The 26,216-nt window shown below is 34.7% G+C and overlaps 1 protein-coding gene across 1 annotated transcript in view; it reads left to right on the plus strand.

Moving 5' to 3' along the window:
* The window catches only part of LOC148956733 (methylmalonyl-CoA mutase, mitochondrial-like), a 56,100-nt gene that overhangs the window by 22,450 nt on the left and 7,434 nt on the right, over positions 1-26,216 (plus strand). Inside the window, exons 3-9 of the mRNA XM_089087071.1 lie at positions 2,961-3,155; positions 5,925-6,108; positions 8,413-8,745; positions 10,745-11,053; positions 11,617-11,806; positions 20,577-20,839; positions 24,499-24,594. Of these exons, the coding sequence (XP_088943197.1) occupies positions 2,961-3,155; positions 5,925-6,108; positions 8,413-8,745; positions 10,745-11,053; positions 11,617-11,806; positions 20,577-20,839; positions 24,499-24,594 (1,570 nt within the window). The remainder of the gene's footprint in view (positions 1-2,960; positions 3,156-5,924; positions 6,109-8,412; positions 8,746-10,744; positions 11,054-11,616; positions 11,807-20,576; positions 20,840-24,498; positions 24,595-26,216) is intronic.

Consider the following 26,216-nt stretch of genomic DNA (forward strand, 5'->3'; position numbering starts at 1 on the left):
AGATGGCTGAAAAAGCAGTTGATAAAAGGTAGATGGTTGAAAAAGCTGGAAATAAACAGAAATGTTGAAACATCGGTTTCGATATTGATATCGTACCGCGACACCCACAAACTCTGTTTTTACTGTAGCACCGAAAATCGCTGCTTAGCACGTAAAATTGGGCAATTTTAACTCTTTAGCAGCTAACCATTGCACTAATCCTGTACACATTACTACGTCGTGTTATATACAATAAATTTAATGAAAAGAAGCAGCTTAAGTGTTTAACTAGTTTGACAGTGTTTTCTAATCAATGGATATCCGGAAATTTGTTCAGAAGGGTAAGTAAGGCTGCCCCCCCCTAAACAAGAAGCTACGTACGCCCAAGCCTAGTAGAGATTAATAAAAATTAAAAGGAAAAGATTCTTTGTCCTCCTTTTAAGTGTAGTGGTCTGTAAATGCTAGAATATACGAAGATTAACTAACGGAATGTCAATCAGTATTTTGGAGAATTGTCTTCCTTGCGATTTTAGGGTCGTCTCAGTTCAACTTGATAAAAGGTTAAATATCGTGCCCAGATCCACATAATGCTTTTCTTTTTATATTTTCTGTAAATGTTTCTTATATGAAATGGTTTTATGTCTCGTGGTTTTAATATAGTGTGTATTGAAGAACTAAGTAGGCACAATTTAAGACCAAAAAGAGTAGAATAAATACTTTGTAAAAAAAAACTTTAAAAAGACCACGTTTTACAAATGAACTAAAAAGGGGAAACTAAATGTTTTGATTCTAAAGAATGCTTTTGATATACATACTTTAAAATTTTCTAAATATTTTGAATGTTGTGAACTTTTTTACTCAACTTTGTAAAAATTTCCTAAAAATTTAAACGTGATGCACATTTTACTTAAAAAGAACTGTAGTTTTGTCATCCACGGCATTTATAAAATTATGCTTGTACGATAAATAGTTAGATGCGCACCACGCTTAAATTTTTAGAAATTTTTTCAAGTTTGAGTTAAAGCGTTCACAACATTCAAATTCTTCAGAAATTTTAAAGTATGTATGTGAAAAGTATTCTTTAGAACTAAGAAAAAATCATTTTCTCCTTTTTAGTCCATTTGTAAAACGTTTTTTTAAAGTATTTATTAGTGCTGCTTTTACAAAAGTAAGTTTTTCAATACATGGTTAATTTGCAGAAGTTTCTTAAATACATCATCAAACACAACCAGTAGGATGAAAAGACGTAAATGCTTCTAGTTAGTCGTCACTTTTCGTTGGGGATTTGAACTTGAAAAATCAAAAATACTATGCTCTTAGTCAGCTGCAGTTTTCACTGAGTTAAACGAATTGTATGGCTGTGCATGCGTGCATACAAAAATCTGCTGTTTGTTTATGTGTGTGTGGGGGAGGGGGGGAGGGGGTTTCTAAAGGATTGTTTAGAAAAAGTCGTGATTGTTTATGAAGGTCAATCGTATACCAAAAACTTTCCTTGTATACCAAAAACTCTTCATAAATTTTCACATCAAAGACTTCCGCCGCTTTGTATCAGCATTTTGGAATTCTTCATTATTGACAAAGTATCTCAGTTGATTCAAGTAACTCCGCTTCTGCATTAGGACATCAAAATATCTGTAAGCCAAATACCATTTAAAGTGATTCAGTAGTTCTTTTCTCCCAGTTTTGTTCTTAATTTGACTGTTCATTTGTAACGCGCACATATAGTTGTATAACGGCGAAGCAACGATATGAAAAAAAAAACAAGAGAAAAATTTCATACTTTTATGCTGCACACCTTGGCCTTTTCAGGTTAAGTTTGTTAGGTGTCGTCTCAGCAAAAAAATATTCTCGATTGCCAAAACTGCAGTTTTCCTGACAAATCCACTTCTAGTTTGCCTCATTTGCCTTTTTCTGTGCCTTAAGAATCACAAGTAAGGAATGGAGCTCCCAGGAAAGTGCTATATTACGTCAAAAGAAGGTAAATTATCACGCATTAGAAGTGACTCTTTCATGGAGAGTCCACTACGGTGATAAAAAATTTGTCTTGGTTAACCTGGTCCTTGGCTATCATAATCCATAATGAAAATTGGGGCTAACGCAAAAAAATGTTTCAAGAGTTTAACGGATGAATGACTTACATTGGAACCTTACCAAGTAAGCAGTGTGCCTCCACTCGTAAGAATGGTTTATAACCAGTATTTTTTGGTATCCAGTAATGGTTTATAACGAGTACTTCTCATCCTTTTCATAATGTACTAATACGATTTTAAAGCAAAATGTTTTGCGAACATGCTAGTAGCTAAAATTCAAATAAAAAACTGTGCAATGATTTTCAGAGGTTCGAGACCAACTCTTAGGGGAAAGGGGAGAGAAGGAGAAGAGGTTTTTTTTGGGCTAGAAAGGGTGCTAAATCCTAAACACTATGTTGTGAGGCCACACTTTTCTATTTTTGTGGTTGACAGTCCGATTGGTTAATTTTTGATGGATTCTTCTTTCTACTCTACCCCTCCCTTTGTGTAAAAGTATATTTATGCTATATATTTAAGGGGTATATGTCACTGAGTTCACTAACTGCGAAGAAGGCATTTTGAAGGACTTTTAAGTGTAATGTATTAAGTGAAAGTGCTGTCCTATTGTCTGTATATTATGTCCTAATGAGGAGTGTAGCCTTCTTTTAAAGAGATTTATCAGTCCCATGAATGTGATAGTATTATCGTAGTTTTTATTTAAAAGCAAAGCTGCTGAGATACCAATAGGTATCCCAGTTCGTTTTGTTGAACTTAGTTTAGTAGTGAAAGTAATTTAAAATATTCGGTAATTCTAAATTGATGATTAATGACTTGAGGCTGACGTTTCAAATGTTTAGGGCATGTAATTCAAATCTAAGTTTTAAGGATTAAGGACGGTTTTCAAAAAATGGTAACAAAAAGAATTTTACCCATTTTAAGGTAATTTTACTATAGTCTTATCGAATTTCTCAGGATTAGGGCTGAGCTCCCTGGCAAATTCCCTTACACGAGAGGTCCTTACCCAACTATGTATGCACAACGACCCTGGACCATTCGTCAGTATTCTGGTTTCAGTACAGTTGAGGAAAGTAACAAGTTCTATAAAGAGAATATCAAAGCTGGACAGCAAGGTTTAAGTGTTGCTTTTGACCTAGCAACACATTGCGGGTAAGTCTATAGTTTAGAAATATATGTTTTACTACCATCTCAGAATTATGATAATATAACTCACCCCGATGTTAATTTTTTTAAATTAAGTTGATTACATTTTTATGAAGATCACTTCGTCTATGAAACATTTCTTTTGAATTAGTGTTTAAGGTTTGTTTGTATTTTTGTTCTTCTTTGTGTGTGTTCGTGATTTGTTTGTTTTTTTCGTTACTTGACGTAAGAAGCAAATTCGGCTCTGTTAGAGCATGTTATCGACTTTTGCAAGTTATTATTATTATATTTTACGCTAGCACAAACGTGATAAAACATTTTTTACACCAACACAATATATTTTACATGGTAGCACAAGCTGGGATCTAGACCAATCGAATTAGCCTTCTAAATCTTAGAGAAAAAGAAGACAATTTATTAAGCAAATTATTGCTAAGGTAGTTTGTATATGTTTCTTGCTTTCTGTCTTTTCATTGGGACTGTCTTATCAGCGTGCTACCTACGATTAAAAGAGTAAGTTTTTTAGTAAAACGCAACGTTATCAACAATCTATAAGTTTTGGTAGGTTGTTCACCGATGACGTACATTTTTGACCAATTAAAAACTAGATGGCCATGTTTTATGTTAGAAATTGCGAATTTTCAAAATCTCTTTCGTGTGGATATTACAATTCTGTACACTTCGTAAATTTCAGCAGACGTTAAGTCAGACTCTCTTTATTCTAAGATAAAAATACTTTTTTGGCTACTGGTTGCTGGTACATTATATTATTTCGTCTGCATAAGTGACATATCCAGGGAAATATCCAAAGATTTTTTTGTTGTTGTTGCTGTTTCCCTGTCAAATACAAGAATTTTTCCCTCTTGAATTGTATTTGTTTTACTTCTTTTTGTGCAATCCTTTCGTATTAATTTTTAATAGCTTCTAAAATAACTTAAGAGACATGTTTCCCAAAAGAGTCTTTTTAATGCTGTAGAAAAAAAAATGTATGACATTATTTGGAACTTATATATTTAGCTTTATATAGTGTTTTGCTGTCAGAAAATTCCTTCTATGTGTATTCTTTTGCACTAAGGATCAACTGTCATTTTACAATGACTAGCATTTTTTTTTTGTTTGTTGGATTTTATATTTTTTTTTGTGTTTTTATTTGCGTGTCTATTCAAAATATGGCCTAGTTCCTGCAATACGGCGAGCGTAGAGTCATGAAACTAATGAAATTATAGAGTGTAGAGTCATGAAACTAATGAAATTATTTCTCTTTTCAAGGGATTGCAGCGTGCGACATGCAGAAAACTGAACAAAACCTTTAAATAAGCAAAGTCTCTTATTTGGCTAAAACGACATATCACATAATATTTCGTAAAATTTCGTAATATTATAGTTCAATAACATTTTGAGATATTTTTATGTAAAGCAAAGCTTCCCAATTTCATAAAATCATGCCCTTAGGGCGTTATTCACGTGTTGGTGTGTAGCTGGCTCAGCTTCCCATCGTATGATTGCAGCTAGCAGGAACAAGCAAAAACGCGTAAGAGAAGAATTAGTCCAACTTAGATAGCCAGTCTAAGCAAAGGGTGTCAATGAATATAGGGCTGACAATTGTCCCTCTTCCCCCTCAATTGGCGTCCCTACTTCAGCCTGTTAGTGGAAAGTGTTCTTGATTAGGGCTTTTAGTACCAAATTTAAATCATTTCACTCTATTTAACTAATTATGTTTGTGATTTATTGAATAATTTTGTTTAAATTCATTTAAATTCATTGTATGTTTAGTTTAAAAACTTACAAAATAATTCAAATAATATGTTTTTTCAATCGATATTTGCTGCCATTTTAACTAGCCAGCCTTTTAAGATGGCTCTTATTTCCATTGGATATTCCTGACTGGCGCTTTTTGGCCATTAAAACAAGGCTCGTCACGAATATTTATATTTAAGACGAAATTAAAAGAAACCGTTTGAAATTTGCTTAAGCGATATTTTAAAAAAGAATCAAAACTCTTACTTGGATGTGCTGTGGTTGTCGTCTGTCATAGTTGTGGCAAAAAAATGTTATGGAATTCTCTATGTCAGGTGTGCCTTTCCCAATGACTTTGAGTTTGAATTTGTTCAGCCCGTGCAACTCAATATTTTTATTTCGGTGGTAGTGCAGACCGTAGAATAACATACAAACCAAGTGATGCTATTTTAATTTATCTTCATATGGCTTTTCTTTTGTACAGTATATGCCTTATATGGCCAGCTCAACCTTGAATAATTTTATCCTATTGCTATGGCGATTTTGAGGGACATAGCCCTTTATAATTTGTAACTTGTGACACTTGGACAGAGCCTCGTCAATATGCAGCATGCCTCCAAAAAAGGTATACTTCTGATTGGTTTCTTATTTGTTTCTCTTTTTTTTAATTCGATAAATATTAGTACTAACTTAATAATTTTATAAATAATATATGCATATAACTGCGGAAGGGGAAAGCCGAAATTTGGGGTATATTGAAATTTTGAGATTACAGGTGATTTAGACTCTAAAACTTAGAGGATAGCGATTAGTGTAAAATGGTTTTGTTTTGTTAATGTGTATATCTTCTATTAAAGTACAAATTAAAAAAAAATATCAATTCCAGAATCTTATTACACCTAAAGGAAGTCCCGAAATAAATCCTTTTGCACTTTTTTTCATCTTTTCTTATAACGTTTGAATTATGAATTAATATCTCTTTTTGATATTTTGATATTTCTTATTGACTATGTATTGATGTTTCTAATGTTTCTCTAGCTATGATTCAGACAACCCTCGCGTCTTTGGAGATGTTGGCATGGCTGGAGTTGCAATTGATTCTATCGAAGATATGAAACAACTGTTTGACGGAATTCCTTTGGACAAAATGTCTGTCTCCATGACCATGAATGGAGCTGTTATACCAGTTATGGCGTTTTTCATTGCTGCTGCTGAGGAACAGGTTTGACTCTAAAGTTTTTATTCTGTATGTAGGAGATAGTGCGGGGTGTTCAATGAAGTCTGGAGACCATATGACTTAATTTTAAAACATGCAAATCTAATTTTTAAGTAATTTTCTACCTTGTCGCAAAAGGAAACTAATCCTTTCTTATTATCTGTGATTCAATCTACACTTGGGCACATAGTCTGAAGGCTGTTTATCCAGAAAATGAGTTTCAATACTTTGACACATAATATAAGAGACGTTAGGTACAAAATACATTCTTAGTGATAAAATCTTTGATATCAAATACTTCCTTTATCATGGTTTATCCGTCTTGGATTCCAATCAAATTCTTAACATTTCACAACAGTCTATCCGACTGTATTTGTAATTAGTAAATACTCACCCATCAAAATGATTTTACAAACAGGAATTTGAAAATTTCAACAGTCAGGAAAACTTCTTCCTAGATGTTGAATATAAATTTCACATGGATCAGACACATGTAAATGTCTCGTAATTTATTACTAGTGAGGAGTCGGGTATTCTGGGCTCTCGTGGGCACGTTGAATGCCCAAACCTACTAAGAGAGGAAATCCTTAAGAGTATCATCAAATTTAAACCTTTTTTGTCGCTTTTGACTCAGTTGATACCAGAAATTAAAATCATCCATGATTTGAAAAGACCAAAAAACAATCATTTAAAGGGCAGATAAAGGAAATTCACTTTTGATTATGGAGACAGTAGATTATGATAAAAAAAGCTCATGCGCTTTTGCTGGATAAAAACACTTAAAAAGAAATAAAAACTGAACTCACAGATAACTACACATACCAATTGAGAAAGGAACTGGAAACTTTAAAATATACTACTCTAATTATCCCTCAAATGTTCAGAAAATTTTACACCAAAGATTGCTTTGCTCCAGAATCTTTCGGCCTTCCCAGAATTCATCAAAAAGATACTGTGTTGCGTCCTATCCTTGCATGTTGTAGTTCTCTAGCTACAAGACTAGTGAAGTTTTTGGTCACCATTTTTTAGCCACTTAAGGACACAGAAATGTTATATAAAAAACTAAATAAGAAAATCAAAGTGTTACTGGAAATATTGTCTTACCCAGTTTTGATGCAATTTCCATATACGCTTCCTGTGATGTCGATAAATGGGAACAAGCCTTACAAAGAAAATTAGAGGCAATTTTTAGTGGTCAGATTTTAATACTTTAGAAATTTATACTACAATGAGCCTTGTTTGCCTTTGCAACAAATTTCGCTTTTACTTCGGGATCAGGAATACTTTAATACTTCAGAAATTTATACTACAATGAGCCTTGTTTGCCTTTGCAACAAATTTCGCTTTTACTTCGGGATCAGGAACAAATTTTTCTCTTCAAATTATTTGTTTATTGACGGGAACCGTTTTATCTCCCTACTTGGTTAATGTCTAAACAGATTTTATGGAGAATTCTGCTTTGAACAATTTTTCCTTGAAATACTGTTTCTTGTTCTAGTTTCTTGATGATATTTTGTCCGTTTGGGAATATGGGTATGATTCTCTGAACGACCTTTTGTTGCATTCAACTGCGTTTGATTTCATCGTTCAATTTATTTTGAAAATGGAGAACTCAGAGGAACTTGCTTTATTCCTGATTTTCGGTCTATAGGTTGTCCCAGTTTCTATCAGCCACAATGATTGTTATTTGATTTCTTGTCAAACCACCCTCCTTCTGTGTAAAGAGACGTAGTTACTTCTTTAGTCGACAGATTTCGAAAAATTTATTCATAAAATCATGTAGTCCTGAATTATATTAGATTAAAGATCTTTTATTCTGTAATGGTTACTCATTTTACCGAAATGGTTACCCAGAATTAATTATTTGGGAATAACAGAATTGACAGTTTTCTTAAATGTGGCTGGTAAGTGAAGGCCTCCCAGAGAGCTATTTGGAACACATTAACGGACTTCCGGAAACCGGTTGTAATGCATCATTTTGTTTGGTACAAATAGTTGAAATAAGCTAGAACATTCTGTCCAAGAAGTTTCTCGCTCTTCCAATAATTAATTCTTCTTTTTTTTTACATGAATCTTACATAGACAAAAAATAAGAAATATGTCTTGTTCAGGATGTTATGTTCTTTGTGTGATTCTTATTGGTTGATATCATATCAGCATTTAAAAGCATACTAGTAAAGAAAATAATTTATGTCCATGCCAGGTTTTGGCGTTTTTTGAAAAATTTAGAAAAAGAATAAACTGTCTATTAAGTTAATAATCTCTTTCATTGGAATGCCATTGTAAAATAGTAAATGTTTTCTTTAATAGGGTGTTAAACCGGAGCAGCTATCAGGAACAATCCAAAATGACATTCTCAAAGAGTTCATGGTTCGGAATACTTACATTTATCCTCCAGAGCCCTCCATGCGCATCATCGGTGACATCTTCAGTCATATATCCAAAAACATGCCAAAGTTCAATTCGATAAGTGTATCTGGCTATCATATGCAAGAAGCTGGAGCAACTGCTACGATTGAATTGGCTTTCACAATTGCTGATGGCTTAGAATATATAAGAACTGGACTTGAGGCTGGTTTGGATGTTGACAGCTTTGCTCCGAGGCTCTCCTTCTTTTTTGGTATTGGGATGAATTTTTATATGGTAAGTCTAAGCCTACTATGGTATTGTTTTATGTTTGCCCAAATTGTATTTCACTCATTGAAAAGCTACGATGGGCAGGGTCGGACGAAGAATTTTCCCCTCTGGGAAAGCCGAAATCTTCGATTTTTGCCGATAAAGTCATTAAAAATATTTGGCTTTGCCATTAAAGTAAAAAAAAAAGTCCATTTATAGTAAACCAGCTTAGTTTTTTGTGTAAATACACCGAACAGTTTGAGTTAACCAACCAAGCTCTGCTAGCTAAATCACTAGAATATGTGATCGCTAAGATTCTTAATCACCGGGTCGTGGATTTGAGCCCCCACGCCTAACAATTTTTTTCGTTGGTCAAGACACAGATATTGGGCAATATATTTGTGAATAAAGTAGTGATTGTGGATAAAAACTCAATATTAGACCTGAGTTATTTATTAGCCATAATTTGAGCAAATATTAGATCTGAGTGCATTTAGATACATAATTCGATTAACGGCGAGAGGTGAAAGGGGGGGAGATGTTTTTTTTTCGTGGTTGAGTATTTCTGGAATTATGTTTTAGTAAGCCTACTTTGTTTTTGACTCACAAATGTGAGATTAAGTTGAATTTCCTGGGAAAATTTCGTCGGGGTGGGGGAGAGGAAGATGACTCAGAACCAGGGCTGCCACCACGGTTAGTGTCTAAAGTGCTACAGCTGCCCAAATTTATGTGCTACGCAGTGATTTTCGGTGTTATAGTTAGAAAATTGGCTGTAATAGTGCTAAAATAGCACTTTTGTGCTATCGCAACCTTGAGCACGTGCTACAGTGCTACACATAATAAAATAATGCTAAAATAGCACTTTCGGGCTACAGGTGGCAACCCTGTACTTCGCGCGTGGGTGCGAGGGAAGATAATTTTCCTCCGGTCCTCACAAATTGGTATATAAATATTTTTTTTACTGTTATTGTTTTTTTTATTTCTTTCGTGTGACTTGCGTCCCTGCTATTCTGAACCTAAACTCAAAACGTGGATAAAGTACACAGAACGTATAAGAAATTAAAGAACAATTACGAGATCTAGAAAAAGGAAGTGAGAAAACCCGAAGGGCCTCATCCCGTTTGCTTTCATATAAGGGAAAGACAAATTGGTTAGGATGCTGAGGTCCTAGGGTTATCAATAACCATGGTTCTTCCGTAGGTACAAGAATTGATTTGGAAAGTTTCATAAAATCAATGATATAAGCAATTGCTGGAGTGTTTTCAAATTAGTATATCCATTTATCTTTATTAATTAGTTTGTAACAAATTGGACGACTGAGATTTTCATGCTGAAGGTTTTTACTTTGTTTTTGCGGAAAAGCTCAAATTGAAAAACTGCTTGTTTTTCTGACCTCCTTGTCAAATTCACATTTTCTAAGTCGAAAAATGAAACTCGCTTATTAGTCCTTTTTAGAAGCCTGTGAACATACAGTATAACCGCAAATAAAAAATGACTTCATAGATATACTGTTAGTTCAACCTCAGGATACGCTTTTCATGTGTTTGAAAAAGCTTCAATTTAAGATTCGTTTGTCGAAACTATGTTTACTCTCAATCAGGTAATAATAAGCGCTAAGTATTTGTTCTTTGATTTCACTGGGTTTAATGACGCCAATCTTAATCTGATCTTAATATACTATCTGCCTAACATACAATTTGTTCTGGTTATTTTATATACCTTTTGTGAACAGTAAAAAACTTAAAACATACTGTTTTTGAAAATTCTGTAAGATTGAATATTTTCATTTAGAAAATAATAAGAACATTGGAAATAAAAATAAAATAATGATGTGTTTGTACATGCTGGCTAACATTGATGTGTTTCAAATGTAACTGATCCGTCAGTTGGGCCTATTAGCTGAAGAAGTTGTTATTTCGTCTTTCATTCCCTCCTTGTAGACTTAGATTCATTTCTAGTAGTTTTCGAAAATTCCAGTTTTAATACTTGAGCCGTTCTGTGTTTAATTCTGCCTAATATTCAACAGGAGATAGCGAAACTTCGTGCAGCACGGCGACTCTGGGCAGATCGTGTGAAGCATCATTTTAACCCAAAGAATGCAAAGTCATTGCTTCTCCGTACTCACTGTCAAACATCTGGATGGTCACTCACTGAGCAAGATCCATATAATAATATAATGAGAACGACAATTGAAGCCATGGCTGCTATTTTCGGTGGCACTCAGTCACTACATACTAATTCATTTGACGAAGCTCTAGCTTTGCCGTCTAGATTCTCAGCAAGATTGGCGAGAAACACTCAGATCATTCTTCAGGAAGAGACAGGTATTCCTAAGGTAAGGTTATGTTTTAGTGCCTTATTTTTATGTTATTGCTTTTATTATTTTTACTCGAAAAAGAAAGTTATTTGATCTTGAATAAGCAGATCTGACCTAGGTTAAATCGGTTATAATATTAATGCTATGTTGCCTAGGAGGTATAAAGGTTTTAATTCAACATGTTTATTTCAAATCTTATGATAATCGATTATTCAAAGTGTGTATAGGGGAGAAATGAAAAAGTTCTTTTTCCTTTTTTTAGTTTTCTTGAAGAAGGTATGCACCAAATAAATGATATACTACTAAAGTTTGAGGATATAGGATAAAAAAAGGTTGAGAACTACTGTTTTATAGTATATTGTATGAAATGATGATTGTGTTGCTAACTAACGAAAATAGAAAGCGATATTTGAGAAAAGAAAACAGAACTTTCTGCAATTTGGGATTATTTAAAAAGCTCTAGAAAATTTAGAATTAATGTAAAAATAAAAAATTTTAAGTTTCTCATTTTTAGTATCAATATGCCTTTCATTCTTACTATTCAAGACTCGAAAATCTTAGAAATAATGTAAATGTTTTAGGTCATTGACCCATGGGCAGGATCTTACATGATGGAAGCTTTGACAGAGGAGGTATATGTCAAAGCGAATCAGATCATTGATGAGGTTGAAAAAATGGGAGGTATGGTAAAAGCGACTGCATCTGGCTGGCCCAAACTGAAAATCGAGGAATGTGCGGCCAAAAGACAAGCCATGATTGATAGTGGCACAGGTATGTCTTGACTTTGGTTGGCAGGTTGGCATTTCTGAAAAATATTAAGAAAAAGAGGATTGTTATGTGTAGTATTTCCATAGGCACATTGGTTTGAGTTCCTCTTTAACATTGTTAATATTATTTAGGATTTAAGTTATCATTTCCTAAAAGGCTTTAATGTTTGATATCTCAAAGTTAGGTAATCAAGCTGGAGTATATTTATTAGTGTCCTAAAGATGTTATCCTGACGACCGGAGGTCTAATCTGGGTAAGGAAGAAGTACTCCCTCCATCGCAAAAAAAAATCATTGCAAAAACAACGATAGTCCAATTTAGCTATTCCATATATGTATCGGACTGGGGTGTGTTCTTAGTGTTAATTTGCCTCCTTGAAATTCAAATTTATTATATTTGTCCCTTCTGTTGCTATGGCAACTGTTCTCCCTCTCCTGCTGGTTTTCCACTTTTGATTAAGAGACACCACACTGGTCTTATGGGCAATTGCCGGGAGTGGTAAAATGTTCATTACAATAGTATTAAGTCCCTATATATTAATATAAAAGACATTAAGAAGAATGAGCAGTCAGCTCCTTTCGGGGCAAATTTGGGATAATATGAGGAAAGAAGGGGTGTCTAACTCCCTCCACCTTTAATATGACCTTTCATTACATTTGTGAATAATGTCAAAAAATGAAATCGTGATTCTCTTTAAGCCATTGATTTGGTTTAAATGCTTCCTAATCTTAATGCGCATTAATAGTAAATATTTAGGTTTTAAAAAAAATGACCGTAAGCTAACCAGACCAAGCTTGTGCTTTTTACGTAATTGAGAGCACATTTACTAAAAACGACAGTTGTTAAGCTCGTTCATTAATTTTGTTTGGGGCGTACATGATTCAAGATTTTATTTAGCACACAAAACAGACAACTACAAATGTTTAAGACAGAACCAACAGGGAGCTACAATCGAAAAGAACGCTACCTATTACATATAAAAATAATCCTAAAAAATAAATAAACTGTGGTTTCTCCCCATTAAGTCAAATACTTTCGAAAATTTAATTGCATAATTAGTCGTAACAGTATATGCTTGACAACTTAATAAAGCTGGTGTTATCTTAATAAATATTTGGAGACAAGCCTGCCGTTGAGGAGGAACGTATGGACCCAGGTCCCTTTCTGGAATCTTAAGATTTTTTATAGAGTCTTAATAGTATTTATGTTTTTTTTTCTGAATTTGAGCCCTGTACAAATCCTTGTCCCCATTGTGGAATAAATTACCACAAACGTGTCTGTTTAAGTTGAACAACTGCTAAACAAGTTAGTCAATGCAGTTATTGCCCAAAATTTAGCGTCCGTAATTAAAGAACGGTGTTTAAAACAAATATTTAAATTTTTAGAATAACTGCTTTTCAAATTTTAATCTCAATATGTCAGTTTTTATTCCTATTCTCGATCCGGCGGAAACTGGATATAACAAAAAGGTTGCTTTTGATTTTGTAAAACAGTGGAGGGGAAATGGCATATTTCCACCTCTTTTATTTGACCCAAATGATCCTGGTTTCGATCAAGATGAACTTTATGATTACCTTCAAAAGATCAAGATATGGGTCCCAACAAACCCTCCAACTCCCCTGAGCACCACCCCAATTAATCCTCCAATAGAACAGCCTCAACAGTCCCAAGTAATAGAATCACTAATTGACCCTCTTTCAGTAATAACGCCACTCACAAAACCAGAAAGCGGAAAAATAAATGAGTTTGTTCCGCAGTTACAAAAATTTCAATTGTTGTTAAATTGATCTGATTAAATAGCCTTACAGACCGTGTCGCGGTTGGACCAAGGGTTATTTCGCCCCTTTTTTATTAATCTGGAACCTAGGATTATAAATTTGTCAAGTTTAAAACGTGGATTGCTTGTAGTATATGTCCCAGGCAAAACAGTAGGCAAAATGGTTGCAGAGTTTGTAGGCGCGATTCAATTTAAGGATGAAACGGTATATCTGTTCTATAGAAGGATGCAAAACTTAGAAGGGTCATGTAGGGTGTCCTTAGAAGCCAGTGAGGACGGTTTAGTCCCTGGAAGACTTGCTCTTAACGCATTCAAGGAGGGGATCAGACCGTCCTACAAACGCTATTTGTTAGAGCATAGCGCGGAAATTTTTTGTTTAGAGGATGCGTACAAGGTTGCAAAACAATATGAACAAATAGAACAGATAGTGGGGGAAGGAGAGACGTCGTCTTCTTCTGACGAATATCTTTCTGCTCTGACGAGGGTGAAATTCGGACTCAAAGATGAAGGTTTTCAAGGCCGTGGGAGAGGAAGTGTTCGTGGTCGGGTAAGTTACGATAGTGGGCATAGTAGGGATAGTTATTCTGATGAGAGAAGAAAAGAGTGTCTTACTTGCGGGAGGAGACACAGCGTTATGGAATGCTATCAAGAATGCGGATCATGCGGAAAACCAGGTCAACCAGCGGTTAATTGTTGGGATAATAGTTCGTATGAAAAGAGGGATACGCGTCATGAAAATATACAGTTCTATTTTTGTAAGGAATATGGACATACTCGAGCACAATACTATCAAAAATGCGTATCATGCGGAAAACCAGGGCACCCAGTGGTTAATTGTTGGGATAATAGGTCGTATGAAAAGAGGGATACGCGTCATGAAAATATACAGTGCTATTTATGTAAGGAATATGGACATACTTGAGCCCATTGCGAAAGAGCGAATACTCGTAGAAGTGCTACTCCGGGAAACGAGTGAACCGACCAAAACTGGAGGAAATGGTTGGTAGTAAAATTATACCCCAAAATATTCCTAATAATAAGTTAAACGTTAAATAAAAACCAAAAGAGCAAATACTAGTAGATGACAGTTATGTTTTAACTAGCAAAAGCAAACAATACAAGCCCCGGCGGGGGGGGGGACACCAAGAAGTTCTATGCTATCTTGGGTTACCTGCCAAGCTAAATAATAACATTCAGTTCCCAATGCTCCACAAGATCAAGCTAGGTGATATAGTGTTCGGCATTTTTAGATTCAGGTTGTCATAAGTCGATAATTAGCGAAAGACTGTTTAACCGAATCTCCCCTAAATTTCGACAGAATTGTATGCCAACGTTAGCTCGTATAAAACCACTAGGGTCCGAGTCACTGCCAATTACTGGGAAAGTCATGCTTCCGCTTTGTGTTTCCGACAAGAACCGACAGAAGAGCTTAGATTGGGAGTTTTGTATTTTTCCTAATGTGGATTATGAGGTAATTTTTGGATGGGACATTTTGCATCCTCTGAATTCTACAATTAACCTCCATACAAATACCATTATATTTGGGTTATCAGCTAAACAGAATAACCCCTGCAATTATCAGTCGTATTGTACAGGTAGTGTTGTATTACCAAAAGCCGTTTCAGTTGGCCTCGGAACTATGAAAATTATCCAATTAAATTTTAGATCTAGAGATAGTAATGACGTTGCAAACAGTTCTACAGTTTTATTCTACCCTTCAGATGATTTAGTAGACAATTTGAAATGTTCAGTACACGTGGTCACTCGTAATACTAGTTTGGTGGCTATCTTTAATGACAAGGACACGGTAATGAAACTGTCTCGCCGGACGATTGTAGGAGAGTTTGAAGAAATTTCTAATGACTTGATTGAGGCCGCTACGGCAGATATAAAAATAGAAACCGAGATAAGTTCGTCAAAAAAGGAGGAATGGGATGATGATACTCTTAATAACGGTTTCCAACAAGATCATATCACTGGTAAGCCTTTACTGAAAGGTAAACTGTGCAGCCTTCTAGTTAAAAATAAACAAATTTTTTCGCGCCATAGTAATGACATAGGAAAGAATGACCTGTTTAAATACAAAGTTGTAATTGATCCAAATGTTCCACCTCCACAACCAAAATCATTCAATTTACCACTTGCCATGCAAGACGTCCTACAAAAGCATATCGCTGCGCTATTAAAGGCTGGCGTCATCAGACCTGGACGGAGTGAATTTTGTAGCCCCGTTTTCCTAATTGGAAAGGCGAAAAATGGTGAGATTGCTCCAAAACACAAATGGAATTTGGATAACTCGGCAATAATTTGGGACATCAGAGGTATTAATAAAATGATCAAAGATCCAGCGTGGCCTATGCCTCTTATCAAAAATGTCCTTCAGAAATTAAGCACCAAAAATAAATACTCCATTTTGGACATGAAGCATGCGTATTATAATGTCGAATTATATAAAGATTCACAAAAATATTTTGCATTTAACTCACCAGAAGGAAAAATGTAAACTTTTACGAAGTGTCCACAAGGGTCAAATATCTCCCCTCGAGCCTTTTGTCAGTGGGCTAGCATTTTATTTGATACCGAAACTTTTGGAAATATTGTGACATTATACATTGATGATATTTGTGTTGCGAATAGGGGTGACGATAATGAACATTTGGCAGACCTTGAAAAAGTGTTTGAAAGGCTTTTGCAAAATAATGTTAAACTGGGAAGGAATAAATGCCAATTCTTCACTGAGCGTCTGGAACTATTAGGACGTGAAGTGACTCCAGCGGCGGGCATTGCGCCGCTCAAGAACAAACTTGACGCCATAATAGCCCTTCAACCTCCCAGAGATATAGCGGAACTTAGAAGTTTCTTAGGGCTAAAAAATTGGTACCGCTCCTTCTATTTGAATTACACAAAATTATCGGCACCACTAACGAAGCTACTCAGAAAATAGTCAAAATGGTCTTGGGAAAAAGATGAACAAGAGAGTTTTGACTCGTTAAAAATGGAAATAAGCAACCCAAATTCTGTATTTTATCGTTCCCTGATCTATCAGAGAACGCTTCATTTTGGATTACGGTAGATACATCCGGTGAAGCTTTTGGCGGTCTCCTTCTACAGAAAGATGACACCGGACGGTTTAGGCTAGTCTCCACATTCAGTAAAGTTCTTTCGCGCGAATTTAGTAAAATGGATAACATGTCACGTGAGCTCTTCGGAGTGGTAAAATCTATAAAAAACTTTGAGTACTATATCGGGGTAAGGTAAGTTCATTTTTTAATCGACTGTAAAGCAATTACATTTCCCGTAAGTGTAAGGATAGGTCATCAAAGCTGTATATAATTTCACTAGTCTTAGACAGTCCCTTGTATCACTGGCACCATATACCAGGGAAAACACACGCTGCCGACATACTGCCTCGACCAGCGAAAGAAATTGTAGAGGATACTAGACCCTTTTCAATGACGGATGACGAGTTAGAATTTTTTGCCGAACCAGCAAAATTGAAAGCGATTAATTATTTAGGTTTAGACCTCAAACATATGGGAAAACTTCAAAGAGAAGACGCCACATTAAAAACTTTAATTGAATATCTTGAGGTGAAAGGAAAAAGGTCAAAGGTCTGCATAGCTACCCAGGAAAAGGGAGCTGGTTTTGAGGTCCCGTGGGATGGTACTGATGCCTCACGGGATGGTTTTGTTGCACTGCGAGATGGTACTGATGCCTCGCAGGGCGGTTTGGCTACCCAGGAAAAGGGAGCTGGTTTTGAGGTCCCGTGGGATGGTACTGATGCCTCACGGGATGGTTTTGTTGCACTGCGAGATGGTACTGATGCCTCGCAGGGCGGTTTGGCTACCCAGGAAGAGGGAGCGGGTTTTAATGTCCCAAGCGATGGTACTGATGCCTCACGGGAGGGTTTTGTTGCACTGCGAGATGGTACTGATGCCTCGCAGGGCGGTTTGTCTACCCAGGAAAAGGGAGCGGGTTTTAATGTCCCGTGCGATGTTCCTGATGCCTCACGGGAGGGTTTTGTTGCACTGCGAGATGGTACTGATGCCTCGCAGGGCGGTTTGGCTACCCAGGGAGAGGGAGCTGGTTGTAATGTCTCGAGAGATGAGGTTGATGCATCGCAGGACGGTTTTGATGCCCCTCGGGATGAAGTTCTTGTTGAAGAAACAAGGAAAAAATTGGAGAAAATACCACGGTTGAAACATCTTCTCGACGGAATGTTCATGAATGATGGTGTATTATACTGCAAATCCAGTATGAATGGAGATCTAGAATGTGCACAAACACCAAAACTAATGATCCCCGAAATGTTGATTTACACTACGATTAAATTAGCTCATGAACATCCCCTAATAAGTGCACATTTAAGTAGCCAAAAGACACTACAAAATCTTCAGGCTTATTGTAATTTCAAAAATATGGGAAAAAGAGTAGACATAGTTTGTAGAAATTGTCATGTGTGTCTCCGGAAAAATAAATTCCATGAAATCCCCCATCCACCGTTAGGTCGGAGTGAAGATCCTTCTCATGTTGGTCATATGTGGAGTAAGGACACTGCTGGACCATTACCGAAAACGGATGAAGAGTTTGATCATGTAATAATAGCTGTAGAACATTTCACGAAATTTGTTGTTCTTGAGAGTGTAAAGAATATTTCCGCAAAGTCGATTTTGAAGTTTTTAAATGAAAAAAATATTTCTTATTTTGGGTTATTTGATATATTGCTCACGGATAAACATGCAAATTACCGTTCTAAAGTGGTGGATGATTTCTGTGCTAAGCACAAGATTGATCACCGATTTTCTAGTGGCTATAACCCATTTTCGAATGGTATATGTGAAAACCGAGTAAAGGCGTGCAAAAACATATGCAAGGCCTACTGTTATGAATCCGAGTCTAATCGCTCGGAGTATATTCCAAATATTCACCTGGTACTCACTAGCGCTATTTCATCAACCACGAAATTTCAACCATTCCAAATTATGTTCGGTCGACAACCGATTTCCTATCTTGATTTAAAGTTTCTGCGACCGCGACGGGACGACTTCAACAGTTACGAAGAATTTGCAGCTAGCCAAGTCCAACAGCTTTTCTACCTCCATAGTGTTTGTCGCAAGGAAATCGAAAAATCAAGAGAAGTTCAGGCCGGACAATATAATAAAAACAACACAAAAATTCCAAGGTTGAAAGAGGGAGACAGTACCTATGTTCAGGATATGACATGCAAAGTGTTAAAATTAAAATTTCGCGGTCCATATATAATAATAAAAGTAATACAACCAAACCAAGTTTTCCTACTACAGGAACTAGACGGAAAGGGTACCAGAAGAATAGTAAACATCAGACTAATGAAACCAGTCAAAGACCCCTCCGTATTTCTTGCGAAAAATCCAGAGTACTCTGAGTATGTAAATAATAAACCAATCACTAAAGAATCGGAAAAGACATTAAATGATGTTGGGCGTTTAGGTCAGCGTTTAAAAGAAATTTCTTTATGTATAGATGTACCAGTAGCACAGCAACAAAGTTTAAGGAATAAAGGTAACTCAAGCACCGCCTACTTAGAATCAAGAAGCCAAAACGGGGAATTAACAGTCCAGGAGTCCAATACCATCAACCCATTATTTGTGGATGTAAACACAGGGGATACTCATCATGACATGACTAATGTATCTACTATTTTGTCGAAACATACTAGTCCTACAAGTAATACTGTCCAGGAGAGTAGCACCAATAATAATGTAGAGAAATCCCCAGTAGCACTGCCATTTCTTGAACCACAAGCTAGTAAAGAAAAACCAAATAGGTTTAAACCGAGGCGTTCCGCAGCAATAAAACCCCGAGGATTTTATTGGGAATAATATCTTAACGTCATTGCTGCATGGTATGATTTTTAGAGTTTCTGCAATTTCATTTATTTGTCGCTGGTATTTTCAGGATTAATTAGCCTTTCCCGGTCATTCCTTTTGCCCTAATTCAAAGTTTATACATAATCACAACTTTCCTTGTCCTCATCAAATTCAGGGGTATGGGGAACAAGTCTATTTTAAAGTATACAAAGAAAAATGAAGTGTTAAAATATCCAGTTTCCGACTACTGTTGTTAGTGTGGTTCGTTTATACTATGTAAGTTTTTACTTATGCAAGTATTGTGTAGTGTTTGTATTATGTAATTGTTTACTAGTTCATGCTGTAGAATGTTAGTAGGCGAGAAGTGAGTAATTTGGGAAGGGAATGTTTTGAATTCAATTAAAGTTTGAGGGTTTAATGAGAAGGGGATAAGCCAAATTTGGGAAATTTAACTTAAAACAGGGGGGAGAATCTGTAAAGTATTTGGAACATAAATTCGAGAAGGCTTTTCCGGGTGTCTCGTTTCGTAGTTAGATTGGGCCATGTATGTGTCAACGATAGCGGTCCAGGGGGAGCTCTTGGGACTAAAGCTAGTCGTGGGAAAGTGGTCCGTTCCCAAGCATGGTTGAACAACCAATAGCTGGAACTTCCGTTCCAGGAAGGTTACATTCTTCGCTCATTTCGAAAGGCAGTCCATCGTTCGCCTTCGTCGTAGCTAGTTGATCTTGTGCTACCTTATTTTCTCGGTGTGTGTATTCTCACGTTATTCAATAAAGACCTTATACCAACGTTTATCGTCTATCTTTGGAATTTACGTAAACCATTACATCTGCCAATTATAAAAGGGCATATAGAAAGGACCTAAATAGAGGTTTACACTAAGACACATCAAGTTTTAACTATGGTGAAGAATTGGTACTCTTACAATTTCGAATTGGACTTAATCCCTGAACGTTCAATTGTTTTTGTTTAAAATGTTGAAAGAGGGAGGAAACGATGGAAGAATGTCCTTTTCAACCAGCGTAATTTTTTTCTCCTCCCCTCTCCCCCCCCCCAAAAAAAAAAAAAACTCTTTCTCTGTGTCCCACACTGATTGTCTTGTTAGTTTCTTCATTTTGTAATTTCTAATAGTTCGTTATATTTTTTAGAGGTAATTGTTGGAGTAAATAAATACAGGAGAGATCAAGAGGATGGTGTGGAAGTGTTATCAATTGATAATAATGAAGTGAGAAGAAAGCAAGTGGAAAAACTTGAAAGGATCAGAAGTACTCGTGATCCCCAACGCGTCCAAGAAACCCTTAATGCTCTAACGAAAGCAGCAGAAGGAAAAGATGGCAACCTTCTTGCTCTGGCTATTGATGCGGCTCGTGCGAGATGCACCGTTGGCGAAATTACACAAGCAATGGAAAAGGTAGGATTACACAAATTCTGAAGATAATTTGTTTTACACTAAGTTCGCACCCACCGTGCTGGAATAGGAGACGTTTGTCAAGTGTGTCAAAGGGAAACTTTAATTGTGGGGGGGTCAGACAGACTTGCATCTTTCATGGCGGTTGGTTTGAAAAAAATCCAGATAACAATTAACACGATTGCTAATGCGGTGCATGAAAAAAATGGCTGAAAAAAATATGCTTAGTTGCCTGTTTTTCAACACAATAAAATTCTCGACAAAGCAACTAAGATCGATTCCATCGGTAACTTAATTTCCGTGACAATTTGATATTACTGTTGTGTGAGCATGTGTAACCGTCTAGAGTTAATGAACATTTTGCAGATAATAATCATCGATAAAAGGAATAGAAAGGGTTCTTTTTTCTCTTCTTCGTTTTTTTTTTTTTTTTTTTTTTTTTTTTTTTTTTTGTCTCGATCGGTATTTTCCACCCCCTGAACCTTTAAATAATAAAATTTTGACCTTCTGGGGGGGGCATGGGCCCCTAAGACCGCACACTCAGATCTACCCCTTCTACTACTACACTAAATTTAAAGACGATTTTAATTGTTATGGAGGGACAAAATAGACATACTACTCGAGGTTTTTGTATCCTATTTTCCCAATACACTAATGGTTTTTCTTGCAATTGAAATCTTGCTTTTTTTTTTTTTTTTTTTTTTTTTTTTTTTTTTTTTTGCAGAAGGCTTAAATGTCTCATCTTTGCCTTCCATTAACATTTCCTTCCTTTCAAAGACTATCCCTGAATCCTCCGCTATACGAGACTCAGCAAACAAAGAACTAAAAGACTTGATCTAGAGCCTTACCGTGCTTTGTCGACTATGGGGTACAAAATTCTCAATAGCAAAAACTAGCAAACATTTTTTAAGGACGGGCAAAAAAATATATTTCATTACTTATTTTTAAATGATTTATTAATCCGTTTGCTTCTTCTGTTTCATATTTTTACTCTCTGTTTAACTTTTGGTATACGCTGAGTTTTCTTCTGGAACTGTTCTCGTGTATGCCCTTTATTAATTTATACAGGTGTTTACATTCAGCGTCTTAGTACTAACTTTATGCTATTTTGATGAGTCAATTATATTCCATAATCATCTAAAAAATCTGTAAGAACAGTTCTGAAACTGTAGTCCAGTAAACCCTCTAAGCATACTGTATAGTAAAATATAGTATACTGAAGCATAGTGACAGTATTGATCTTAACACATAGTTTTAATTCCACTTGCTGAACAAGAGCATCAGCAATCGAAAACATTAAATGATTTATTTTACTTTATGCAGAGAAAACTTAAAAACTTATTTCTGGATAATTCTAATTCCACGGCAAAAGAACCACATGAAACAGAATGTTGCACCGCAACTGTGAGTCGTGGGCACTGGGGGCTTAGCTCTTTCTGATTCGGGTTTTCAGAAGCTAAAACTCTTTGAGAGATGCTTAGTAATAAAGACAGGAATTAGCATAAGATTGAAATAATTTAGGGTAAGATTAAGCAATGTTGAAGATTACAAAAAAATATCAACTTAATAGAAGGAAAACCGCGCGTGTTTCTTTTTTATAGATTGAACGCAAAAGATTTACTAATAAAATAATTACAGCAAAATTACAATCCTAGCCAATGGAGAAGAGAGTTTGATTGATCACTTTACTATATAAATAAATGGGAATCAACACCAAGCAACACTAAGATAAATATAAATAATAATAATAGATAAGATAATTAGATAAATAATAAGAAAAATAAGAAAAAAAGTAGAGGAGACTAGCCTATCGCTATTATAATGCAATCCCAAATTTAAGCCAGATCTATCAATTATAAGCAATGCTCACACTATAACCAAATCTTGGGGATTTCCCTAAATTACTTGGGTTCTCCATTTCTATTTTCTGTTAACGTTCATGTATTTACAAACGTGGGTTTTTAGGAAAGCGGAATCCTTGGAACAGATGCTAGAATGAAAAATACAACTAAGTCGTACCAAAAGCAGGAGGTTAGATCTTCTCCCCCCCCCCCCACCTCCTCTCCCAGGAAGTAAAAAATTACTATGAGTATTTTGTCCAAAGGATTTTTTTCATTGCCCAAAGGTTTGTTGCTTCAAAAGCACAATATTTAGGTTTCTGTGTTGTTTTTTTAATATAAAATGTCTGATTCTGGGATATATATATATATATATATATATATATATATATATATATATATATATATATATATATATATATATATATATATATATATATATATATATATATATATATATATATATATATATATATATATATATATATATATATATATATATATATATATATATATATATATATATATATATATATATATATATATATATATATATATGTATATATATATATTTATTTGTAATATATATATATATATTTATATATATATATATATATATATATATATATATATATATATATATATATATATATATATATATATATATATATATATATATATATATATATATATATATATATATATATATATATATATATATATATATATATATATATATATATATATATATATATATATATATATATATATATATATATATATATATATATATATATATATATATATATATATATATATATATATATATATATATATATATATATATATATATATATATATATATATATATATATATATATATATATATATATATATATATATATATATATATATATATATATATATATATATATATATATATATATATATATATATATATATATATATATATATATATATATATATATATATATATATATATATATATTTTATTTATTATTATTTTTTTTTTATAAAGCAAACTTATGGTTACCGATTCATTTCTTTTAATTTGAAAGCGCCTAAAAAGATTACCTGTTCCCTCGAATGAAGTACTAAGTTTTATAAAACAAGGAGACGTTATAAATATGCGTTGCATAGTATTTTCTAAATTATACGCAAGATAAAAATGGGAAAGAAAAAAAAAGACACGACACACTGAAAAAAATAGTGCTACAAAATAATGAAAATATGAATATATTTATAAATGAACATCCTTTAAATTTATTTTTCGCTTCAGGCTGAATCGTAGATTCTACTATTTAAATCACATCAAAAGGAATTAAATTACGGATTGCAACGCGTGAAGTCAGCTTTGAAACTAAAGAGTTTCGATGTTTTAGGAAATCCTAACCTTGACTAATTTTTCGATTTAACAGAAATTGCTGTTGTATACCCAGTTTCATACTTTTCTCTCCCCTCCCCCCCCCCCCTTCTGTTTAGTAGCTAATTTTTGAAAAGCCAGTAAAGTTCTTAGAATTATTAAATAAGTCTGTTCAGACCATGAATCTTTAAAATCTTACCAACCCTTTAGACTTGTATATATTCTGATTATTATCTTTGATTCGACACTATCCATAAGTAGAAGTCACCAAAGAAAGATTGATTTCTAATTAACATCTAATCTACAATTTTATCTCTACTACAGATCTTCTTCTTTTTCTTTGTTTTGGGCATAATGAACCCTTATATATAACTCCCCCATTTCATTCTGGCATAGTCCATGAAGTGTATTTTTATTAATTGGAAAAATAATGGTTTCAGGTTTATGGAAGACATGTTGCTAGTGATCGATTAGTTTCTGGTGCTTACAAGGCTGAATACGCAAATCAAACAGAACTTGATGTTGTTTCAAAAAAGGCAAGTATATTGCGTTATAAGAGAACTAGTCTTACTACAATACGTTGTAGTACGTATTGTACTACAAAACTTTACCAAAGTGTTGGCAAAGTATAGTGGTTCTACATACAAAATGTTTCAGGTACAATTATTCTGTATATTATGAAGTAAGACTTGTTTTCTAAGTTCAAATTGTCCAAATACTTTACCACCCCCCTCTAATGTGCAAATATATAGCCCAAATAGCCCCAGCAGTCTGTTGGGTAAGAAGGATGATAGCCATGAAAACCTTCACAGAACAAGAAAGCTGTACCCGGAAAAAGCCTAGATCCTTCAGAAAACACAAACAGCGCGATTATTTATTAACTCGGCCCTTTTGGAAAAGTCGAAGGGTCAACTTTCCAATACCATTCAGTTGTCAAAAGCTACCTAACAGTGTTCAAAGCACACTTGCTAGGTGATTAATTAGTTGTACAAATGCTTATCACGGTAAAAAAAAATACGTTAATTCCTTTTCTATTATTTACCAGTTTCTGAAGGAAAAATCCTTTTGGGGTTGCAATAATGAATGGATAGGTTAATTTATTATAAAAAAAATACCATTCTATTTTTGAACAAATTTGCTTATCCGACTTTCTTTTTTTCCCTTTCTTTTTTTTCCATTGCACAGGGTTCACTAACACCACTATCTGAAAGTTATTTTCTATTACGGTTTGCTGGTCAGTGTGAGCTATCTTTGATTGAAGCCAGATGCAATATTTTGACTTCAATGATAGAGGAGTTTGTCATCTTTTTGAAGACTCAGGAAATCGTTGATGATTCACCAAGTAGCAGGGTACCAACTTGACAGGGAACTGTTGGGAATGGAACCTCGGGCTCCAAAAGCATAGGCCCTGCAGCTGCACCCACTGATTATCTCTGTCTGGCTTAGGGTTGTGAGTTAGTTGGTTATATAGTTCAGTGTTTCCAATCTCCTTCTGTGAACTACTAGAAAGAATCCTCTAAGCAAAGAAAGAACAGAACAGGAACATTACCCAACTTTTTGTTTCTTTCAAAAATTACATACTTTCTCGACATCTGTTATGTTTACCTAGGGCTAGGTTGAATGCACGAACTATTGCAGCAAGTTAAACTTAGTGATAAGTCAATTCAACTTTAAAAATTAGAAGTACTGTTTTCTTTAATTAACGAAATGTCATTCCGTGTCAACCCCTGAAATGGCTAGTATGTCTGAAGACACATTATTTAAAATAATGAAGCGATCTAGTCTTTCCACATAAAAAGCCTGTAATCTTTGAATCGCTTAAGACCATTAGCACCCATTGAATACTAACCCGCTCACTAATACTTAATTCTTGACCAAATTGAGCATTAGATAATTCGGTAAACCACATTGGTCTGTCGTAACCAAACCAAATTTAATGAAATGGAGATCAAGAATGGTTTTTTTTAAGGCCAATAAAAATACTGGACGAAGGAGACGAATATTTGCTGAGGATATCTCTTCTTCAGCGCTAACAAATAAATTAGAAAAAAAAATATCACTGACCCTACACCCCAAGGCAACACTCCGCGACCTAAAGGACATAGTATTGCAAGTTCAGTAAGCAAATCCGCTAGGCTAGGGTGGCTTAAATCCGCAC

The sequence above is a fragment of the Artemia sp. Qi Xiang Cuo genome, chromosome 1 (genome assembly GCF_049724085.1).
Source record: "Artemia sp. Qi Xiang Cuo chromosome 1, ASM4972408v1, whole genome shotgun sequence".
Classification (NCBI taxonomy): domain Eukaryota; kingdom Metazoa; phylum Arthropoda; class Branchiopoda; order Anostraca; family Artemiidae; genus Artemia; species Artemia sp. Qi Xiang Cuo.